General features: G+C 51.4%; 1 protein-coding gene across 2 annotated transcripts in view; it reads left to right on the plus strand.

The window, feature by feature from the left end:
* Positions 1–10,000, plus strand: part of LOC115557508 (immunoglobulin superfamily member 21) — a 46,097-nt gene that overhangs the window by 23,987 nt on the left and 12,110 nt on the right. The window contains exons 3-4 of one of the 2 annotated variants that reach the window (XM_030375380.1): positions 4,423–4,523; positions 7,960–8,152. In XM_030375380.1, the coding sequence (XP_030231240.1) occupies positions 4,423–4,523; positions 7,960–8,152 (294 nt within the window). The remainder of the gene's footprint in view (positions 1–4,422; positions 4,524–7,959; positions 8,153–10,000) is intronic. The other variant, XM_030375381.1, reaches the window with a different exon arrangement.

The raw sequence follows: 10,000 nt of genomic DNA on the forward strand, positions 1-10,000 counted from the left end.
GTACCTGTGTTGTGTTATCTCGGTGCACCTGGGGCTCCATCCCTCCCTCACCCCCCCCCCGCTCCCTGCTGCAGGGCGGAGACCTGCCTGTGACCTGGATCCCTCCTCCTCCCTCCTCCTCCTCCTCCCTCCTCCTCCTCCCTCCTCCTCCCTCCCTCCTCCTCCTCCCTCCTCCTCCTCCCTCCTCCTCCTCCTCCCTCCCTCCTCCTCCTCCCTCCCTCCTCCCTCCTCCTCCCTCCCTCCTCCTCCTCCCTCCTCCCTCCTCCTCCTCCCTCCTCCCTCCTCCCTCCTCCTCCCTCCCTCCCCCTCCTCCCTCCTCCTCCCTCCTCCTCCTCCTCCCTCCTCCCTCCTCCTCCCTCCTCCCTCCTCCTCCCTCCTCCCTCCTCCTCCCTCCCTCCCCCTCCTCCCTCCTCCTCCTCCCTCCTCCTCCTCCCTCCTCCTCCCTCCTCCCTCCTCCCTCCTCCTCCTCCCTCCTCCTCCTCCCTCCTCCCTCCTCCTCCCTCCCTCCTCCCTCCCTCCTCCTCCCTCCCTCCTCCCTCCTCCTCCCTCCCTCCTCCTCCTCCCTCCTCCTCCTCCCTCCTCCCTCCTCCCTCCTCCTCCCTCCCTCCTCCCTCCCTCCCTCCCTCCTCCTCCTCCCTCCTCCCTCCTTCCCTCTTGCTCCCTCCCTCCCTCCTCCCTCCTCCTCCCTCCCTTCCCCTTTCCTCCTCCCTCCTCCCTCCCTCCTCCCTTCCCCCTTCCTCCTCCTTACCTCCCCCCTACCTTCTCCCTCCCCCGCCCCCTCCCCCTCCTCCCCTCCTCCCCCTCCCTCCTCAGACGGGTGCAGCGGGTGCAGAGTGCCACCAGCGCACCGTAGGAAGGGTGACTGACAGGTCAGCCTTCCAATCCGATCATCTGGGACGGTTGAAATGATTGACAGGTGTATTACAGGCCTGGGACAGCCACAGAGACCGGATTCTGACTTTTAATTGTCAGGGCACATCTTATAATGACCTGCCTACCCGGCCTTTAAGGTCAAACCAACCCTTAAAGGAAAACCCTCTTTGAGCTAGTCCCCGCCAACCTTGGCAGGTTGGAAAAGCATTATAGACGGGGAGAGGGGGGGGGGGGTGGGGTCAGGATTTCTCCAGCTCCACCGACTACACTGGGATGGGGGTCGTAGCCACGATGTTTGATTGACGTTACCTGGATCCCAAACTGCCACTTACAGGTGCACATGCAATGGCAACTTGTTTAACCCATAGAGGCCGAATTGAGTTCATCATTGGGGGTTAGGGTCTGTCTACCTCTATCTCTAACTCTACCTCTCTCTACGTCTCTCTCTCTCTCTCTCTCTCTCTCTCTCTCTCTCTCTCTCTCTCTCTCTCTCTCTCTCTCTCTCTCTCTCTCTCTCTCTCTCTTTCTCTCTCTGTCTACCTCTCTCTCTCTTTCTACCTCTCTCTCTCTAACTCTATCTCTACCTCTCTCTCTCTCCCTCTCTCTCTCTCTCTGTGTCTCTCTCTCTCTCGCTCTCTCTCTCTCTCTCTCTCTCTCTCTCTCTCTCTCTCTCTCTCTCTCTCTCTCTCTCTCTCTCTCTCTCACCTCATCCTAATCAGAAGGAGTTGACGGAGGGAAGCCAACTGTCGCTGTTGGAGTCTGGCCCAGAAATCAACCAGCCCCCCCCCCCCTCCCTGCCTGATCCCCTGAGCCCTGCCAGCTTCCTGTGACGACATTAATCCCACGGTTAAAAATACCCCCTTTCTGTTGTGGTGGAGTGAGCGCGTGGGTTTAGTGCCTCCACACCCTGGCTCCGGACGGACTGACAGCGCTGCCAGGTGTCAGTGTGTCTGCGTTTAGTCTTTACTTCTTACTGGTCAGCACCTGAAGTTGGTCCCTAGAACGTTTCGCCAGTTCTTTGGATGAGCTGGATGAAGTTTGACTATCGTCAATATATTTTATGTATGCATATACTTTATACATCTTCTTTAACCTAAGGGGATACGACCATATATGGGTGTTGGTTCCCCTTAGGTGTGCGTTCTGGCTTGTTGGTATTGGTTTACATTTATTTAGAATAACTTGTTATAGCTTAGGGGTGGAGCTAACCTAATGGATATCCCCATTGCCTGGTCTCATTCGGAAAGGGATGGTCATGTCTGTGTTTAGCGTTTATTTAATCAAATAACGGAACACGACTGGCTGAACCCTGATTGGACCAAAAGACAATATTTCCCTACGAAAGGCCCGTATATGGAGGTACCCCATCATGTTGAGGTACCTCCATATACGGTCGGGTTCTCCAGTAAATCGACTGGTCACGTGGTACTCCAGTCAGGAGCCCGTGTGATTTGATGCTCAGTGACCGTGTTCACTCCTTTAGGGATTTGACACGAGGAAGTGCTGATCCATTAGCGTGATGCCGCTGTAGCGTTAGCCGGCGGCTAGCTCTACTTCATTAGCCACAGTCGACGTGCTAGCTGATTAATGGCTGGAAGCGGCGGTTGTTCGTCCATATGCGTATTTATCCTTTAGCTCATCAATGAGAACAACGGCCTCCTGATTTATGCGGAGAGTTTTAACCAAATTAATTGGAACGCTTTAAAGGTGGATGCCCCAGCAGAGTTATTGATGGGGAGCCCTTAACTTGGACCTCATTGTCTGCGAAGCCTTCAGGGTTTACCTCGTGTGTAGAACAACGCTACCTTTGAGGCGCTCTTCTGGAAAGGCAATTTATTTTATGAACACAAATCCCAGAGAATGTTCCTGAGGACAGCGATGTCTGGGTGATGGTGCGTCCTGCGCGGCCCTCGGCAGATCAAGGATCTCCTCCCTGTAATGACTAATGCATTCTGCCTGGCCGTCTGCACGCCTGTCCGTCCGTCCATCATAAACCACGTTGCCCCCCCCCCCCAACCCCAAAGACCCTGTGTCCGTGACTCTGTCCCATCTCCGTCGTCCGTCCATTGTTTCAGCGTTGTTATGCAACATTATGCAAAGCAGTCCTGCTGCTCCCTGAGGCCAGGTGCACTGGACAATCACCTGCACCCCCTCCCCCCCCCCCCCCCCCGCCCCGCTGTATCACTGCCAATGAGATCCCCCCCCCCAGCCCACCGGGGCGGCCATTGTTTTACAGAGCGAGTGAGCAGTGTCTGGGGGGGGGGCCGGCTTCCCCAGGACGGGGGGATTATCTGGCTGAGTGGTTGTTATCTGCATGTCCGCACCCCCCCCACCGCGCGCTGCTCCCCCCCCCCCCCAGTAATGAGTCCCTCTCTCTCTGTGTTTACTGCTCTCCTTCTGTGGGGGCGGCGGCCTGCAGACGGTCTCTTCGCTTTAGAGACGGAAAAAAATCGAAGGGATGTGTTACCACCGCGTCGACATCGCGACCACGCACAAACCCCCCCCCCCCCCCCCCACCCCCCACCCGCGTTGACCTACAATGGACAGGAAATTGTTTTTATCACAGAACATTAAAATGAACATAACAATCAGCGGGCTGAGGTCTGAGCCGGGGGAAATACGGGATGCATCTTCGGAGCATGAAAACCGGACCATTTTTTGCATAGAATGTTGTGAGCACATTACCATAAGTGTCGGGCGGAGGTGAGGCTGGGAGTGAGTGGGCGAACGCGTTCTTTGTGTTAAAGTGCCTCCCCAGGCACGGGCTGTACACACGGAGAGCAGCATAAACCAAACTACATCCACGCCTGTTAATTCTATGCAGCCGTCGGACGTGGGGAGAGGTGCGCCGGGATATGTAGAGCGACGTCGGCTGTGTTCACACTCACACAAAACGCTGTCAAAGCATGCGTTTAGGTTCGGCATCGAACCGCCGACTCCCCCGCCACCACGGCTGTGCCAAAACGTCTTGCAGTGGTGTTGCTTTACAAGCCATTCAGTAAAGAGAATTAGTGGTGACCCCTGTGGCTGTGTGATACCACCGCTGGATGCGTTCACCAGGGGTGGGAGTCCATGCTAATCAGATGCAGATCAGTCACAACACAGAGTGATCGCCCAGCCGGGGGGCTCGCCTCGCCCAACACCGCTCCACAATCCTTTGAGCATACGGCCGGTTCTGCCACAAAACAAGTTCTGCAAACCAGGCAAATGTTTCCAACTAGATAGCAGCCTGTTAGCTTGGGGACTTTGAACACGCAGAAAAAAACGAGCTTACTAAGCGATTTTACCCCTTTCACGATATTAAAGGGGTAAGGGCTTTCGGTTCCCGGGCATAAGGTACCAGGTTCGATCCCCAGTGTCGGCAGCCGAACATGTCAGCATCTCTGAGAACCTGCTAATGACCTGGAACCGTCTCCAGAGCAGTTTCCGAGGAGCACATCGAATGACCCTGATGCTACGACCATGTTCACCGGCCGAGCTGAGCTCTGCCATCCATCCTGATCACCAAGATAACCGTCCTCCATGTTTGTTCTTCTCTGTTTCTGACAGCGGCCCCCAAGGGCCCTAAGCTGCTGATGTCGCCCAGCAGGGCTAAGGTAGGGGACACGGTGCGCATCACTGTGCAGGGATTCCAGGTAGGAGCCTCTGGGGTAAGTGCATGGGGGTCCGTGAGAACCCACAGAGCCGGGGGTCCGTCCGAGGCGGGCGGGGGGGCGGCCGCCCCTCATGAGTCAGTGCGACTGTCAGCCGGTATACTGACCATTCAATCCCTCCAACGCTCTGCGTGGAGCGCTTTGTGGGCAACGCTGCAACACAAAGGGTTTAACGACACAAGAACAGGACATTTAGACGAAATCAAACTATCTGAGAATCAGAGACACCTTTGAGAGGTGGAGTTAGTGCCCTAAGAAGATAGCTCAATTGAACTGAAGGTATGTTTTAATGTATCTTGTACAAATTGTTGTTCCCTCACTTACTCTGTACCAGAGGCAAGGAACAGAGGCAATAAACGTACCGTGGACATCATTGGCTTCAGTTTGGGGCCAAATACCTTTTATTTCTGGTTGTATATTTTATGAGTGTCTCCAGCTCTGTTGAAATGAGTTTACCTTCTTAACTTTTAAATGGACACATTGAGATGTTTTGTTGTAAGAGTAGAGGTTGTGAAATGGTCCCGATATATGCATCCACCTTTTCAGGATTCTTTCACTGCTTGCCTTGGTATAGCCTGTGGGCTTTTATTAATATTAAATGCCAAATGGATCACATCAAACAAAAAAACGTTAGTTTGTTTAAGGGAGTTCTCTGGGAGGAGTTCCTCGGTTAAATCACCTTGCCTGTGCCTCTTATTCTGAGTCAACAGGTGTGAAGCACATACTAGCTTAGCCTAGACTAGACTAGCCTAACCCAGGGCAGAGAGAGAGAGAGAGAGAGAGGGAGAGGGAGAGAGATGCCAGGAGAAAGATGCAGAGAAAGGGTATAGCAGAGATGGAGAACGAGAGGAGAGTGAAGCAAGAGAGAGTCAAGTGAGAGAGAGAGAGAGGAGATTGCAAAATAATAACAATAAAGTTAACGTCATCATTGTCTTCTTCATGCTCCCAGCTATTAAGACCCATGTTGTCTACAGCATGAAGGGCTGCTGTCGGCTGATATCTGCAGCGACACATTGGACCCTCCAACGGGGGGAGATAGGAGAGCTAATCCTCATCTGAGCCTTTTGTTAGACCTCACTCAATGCTGCTTCAAACAGCGATCAATAAGCAAAGCGCTTGGCCTGTTTTTTGTGAGGTTAGGGTTTGTTGAGGGGGGGGGGGGGCTTTGTTCTCCAGACCAAAGACTTTCTCCCAGATGTTTTTCTGTCCCATAAATAGAGCCGGTGTAGTCTAGTGGCTGGGGTGGTCGACTCGTACACTAACAGGCAGTGGTTTACCGCAGCGTCCTCGCCCTAGCTGAAGGCACAGTGCAACATGCCCAGACCCATTCTGTTCTTTAACGACTTGTTTCAGGGCGCTTTGGAACAGAAAAGTCTAGAAACTCAATATTTAGAAATAGTACAGAGGTAGTCAATTGGAAATGTGTCGGTGACGGAGATCCGAATGGTTATTATAAACAGGCTTGACTGCAGCTTTCGGCTGATCGGCTGATCCAACCCTGATGAGTGTGCGTGCCCGTGCGTGTCTGTGTGTGTGCGTGTGCGTTCCTGCACGTGTGTGTGTGTGTGCGTGCCGGCGCGCGTGTGTGTGGAGAAGGACCATGAAGCGGAGCTCCCTGACCTGCCAGCGGGCCGCGGCTCTGGGGTTTCACCCGTAGATCAGATGAGTGTCTCACCGCATGCTGCATCTCCTCCCTCTCTCCGTGTCTCTCGTTGGACGATTTGAAAGAAAGATACTATTATCCCCTCCAGGTAATCAGTGCACAGCAGCCCCATGTGGCCGCGATCTGATTGGCCTTCTGGTCGGGTCTCTGTCATGCACCTCCAGACCATGACAAAGGAGGACCTGTTGGGTCTGATGGCGGAGGATATAATACAGAAAGGTTGATTATGTACCTTTCAGTGTGTTCTTTCATCCCAACGTGACCTTCACCTGTGTGTGGCTAAACCAACCCAACTCATCACCACCATACTGTGTTTGTGGAACTCACTAGACTAGTTCAATGTCTACTAACAATGTCGCTGTACCCGTCGCTGCTTCAGAGAGTCCTCACACTGGTGTACTAGTTAATGCTTTAGTATACATAATGACACTAGTTAATACTTTAGTGTACATAATGACACTAGTGTACTAGTTAATACTTTAGTGTGCATAATGACACTAGTATACTAGTTAATACTTTAGTGTACATAATGACACTAGTGTATAATACTTTAGTATACTCTCACTAACTTATGATTGAATACTTCAGTTACAATGCTCACACTAGTCTAGGGCCTAACTAACATTTAGATTTTTATTATTTAAACTAGTGTACTAGTTGGTACTTCACTGCATACTGTGCAGAGTGTACTAGTTACCTTCTTTACCATTGTAATACATTTGTTTGCCTATTTTTAGTCTGACCTTTTATAAAGCTATGATATTATATTTATGAAAGCCAGTTTTGATCAAGCACTAATGTGCTTGATAAACCGTTATTCAATCTGAAAGAATGCAAATACATTGAGGTAGAGGTACAAATATATACATGATTATTAACGCACTCTATATCTGTTAAAACTAAACCAAATGTTTTGGTTTAGTGCTTAGGGATAATTTCCTGTCCGCACCCAACGGGAGCTGGATGCAATATTAATCACACTGGAAATAGAGTGAGACTGATTACATCACCACATTAGTGACCGGCACACTGTCCCCTAAACAGCCTTCAAAATAACAGCGCACGCACAACACAGAGTTCCTTAAGTGGATTCACAGATGATACACGACGGGGCTTTGTTATTTAACGCGCTGTGTGTATACCTGCTCTTAGTAACCCGATGTGCATGTATGTGCATGTGTGTGAATCTGGGTAAGTGGAAATTAAAGTGCAGATGACTTCCGTTTAAAAATGTGTAATTTGCCGGCACTTTCTGGTGTCCCATTGTATGAAAGAAGGGCCTTTTTAGGCAGCATTGTACTTTAAAGGCGGAATGAGAAGTCTCTCTCCAGAGGCTCCATTGAAGTGAGGGCATGAGGCTGTTGTAAAGTGTGGCTGTGATTATTAATGCATTCTGTTAACTCTGTGTTACTGGCAAAATTGGAGCTTGGATTATTTATGTTCCTCTCTCAGTTCTCTGAAACGAATGCTTTATCCCCTCCCTCTCCCTCTCTCTCTCTCTCTCTCTCTCTCTCTCTCTCTCTCTCGCTCCGATTCCCTGTCTCTCGCCCACTGACTCTCACCCTCTGAATCTACCTCTCGGTCTGTCATCGCACTTCCTCTCTTCTCCCTCTCCCTGGGTGTTCCTCCCTCACTTTCAACTTCACCCTCTCATCTTCCTCCCTTTCTCCCTCGCCTGTTCTTTCTCTCAACCGGTCTCTCTCTCTCTCTCTCTCTCTCTCTCTCCCTCTCTCTCCCTCCCTCCCTCCCTCCCTCCCTCCCTCCATGCAGAACGAGGTGTTCCCTGAGCCTCTCTACACCTGGACCCGGGTGGGCGGCCGGCTGCTGGACGGCAGTGCTGAGCGGGAGGGGAAGGAGCTGATCCTGGAGCGCGTCCCGGCCGAGCTCAACGGCTCCATGTACCGCTGCACCGCCCAGAACCCGCTGGGCTCCACCGACACGCACACCCGCCTCATCGTCTTCGGTCAGTCCTTTGGGCCGCGTGGCAGTGCGCTGCCTCGAGCTACGCGGCGGCACGCTACGCTCTCTCGCACGATAACCTCTTGTAGCGCCAACCTCGTCGCTAACGTCGTGTAGCGCTAACGTCGTGTAGCGCTAACGTCGTGTAGCGCTAACGTCGTGTAGCGCTAACGTCGTGTAGCGCTAACGTCGTGTAGCGCTGACGTCGTGTAGCGCTAACGTCGTGTAGCGCTAACGTCGTGTAGCGCTAACGTCGTGTAGCAGTAACGTCGTGAAGCGCTAACGTTGTGTAACGCTAACGTCGTGTAGCGCTAACGTTGTGTAGCGCTGACATCGTGTAGCGCTAACGTCGTTTAGCGCTAACATCGTGTAGCGCTGACGACGTGTAACGCTAACATCGTGTAGCGCTAACGTCGTGTAGCGCTAAAGTCGTGTAGCGCTAACGTCGTGTAGCGCTAACGTCGTGTAGCAGTAACGTTGTGTAGCGCTAACGTCGTGTAGCGCTAACGTCGTGTAGCAGTCACGTCGTGTAGCGCTAACGTCATGTAGCGCTAACGTCGTGTAACGCTAACATAGTTTATGCTAACGTTGTGTAGCGCTAACGCCGTGTAACGCTAACATCGTTTAGCGCTAACGTCGTGTAGCGCTAACATCGTGTAGCGCTAACGTTGTTTAGCGCTAACATCGTGTAGCGCTGACGACGTGTAACGCTAACATCGTGTAGCGCTAACGTCGTGTAGCGCTAAAGTCGTTTAGCGCTAACGTCGTGTAGCGCTAACTTCGTGTAGCGCTAACGTCGTGTAACGCTAACGTCGTGTAGCGCTAACGACGTGTAACGCTAACGTCGTGTAACGCTAACGTTGTGTAGCGCTAACATCGTGTAGCGCTAACGTCGTGTAGCAGTAACGTCGTGTAGCGCTACGCTGCGTCGTGCTAACGTTGTGTAGCGCTCAATCAATGTAATAAAATAATATTTTAGCTGTTGGGTAGCTCTAGAGAAGATGTTTAAGAGATATATCAGGCCGCTTTGAGCTGTGAATTATTAATGCTGCAAAGTGTGTGATTAATTAAATATTGAAAGGCTTAATTGCCCCGACAACACATTAATTGTCGCCCAATAAAGACTTCTCTCCAGCTCAGTTTCCCCTCCCATGCTCTGTCTGCCTCTGGTAGCCCCCCAGTCCCAAACACACTGACCGCCGCATGCTCACTGGGGTTCATATTCACTGTTAAACATGTGGACTCCCTTCATATTCACTCTCATGACGATGGTCATTAAGTTTTTCAATCCGTCCACCAAACACCGCCGGCGCATCCGGTGCCCCAAACTGCACATTTCTGAAACCATGTCCGAGGGTGGTTTCAAATCTATCCGGACCTATGCGGTTTGCTGTTAGGATTCGTGTGGACGCCTGAAACGCAAACGATGACGTCATTAGCCCCAACAGCTTTTTTGTTATTTTATTTGTATTCTTCTTTTGCTTTAAATAAAGCCCCTTGATAAATGTGATTACTAACTGTACATTTAAAAGTATTTCTGCTAAATTGAAAAGGTTGAATCTCCTCGTGACTGAATGTTTGTGTACAGCGCGCAGCCTTGATGCGCTCCACTTTTTTCTGTGGAGAACCAGCGCCTTGAACACTTACTACAGCGTTTCTACAGCTCGATGCGGTTTCAGTATGACTCCGTCTTTCAAAGATGTTCCTGAACCGCATAAAACGAAACCGGATCGTTTTCGGCCGTTTCGGCTCCATGTGGACGGGGCCCTAATCCCCTCTCCAACCTTACACACATCACATTTACATTCACATTAACATAAAATTCATTCCCCTGAACATAATCTCTTTTATT

This window comes from Gadus morhua, chromosome 13, assembly GCF_902167405.1.
Source record: "Gadus morhua chromosome 13, gadMor3.0, whole genome shotgun sequence".
Lineage (NCBI taxonomy): Eukaryota > Metazoa > Chordata > Actinopteri > Gadiformes > Gadidae > Gadus > Gadus morhua.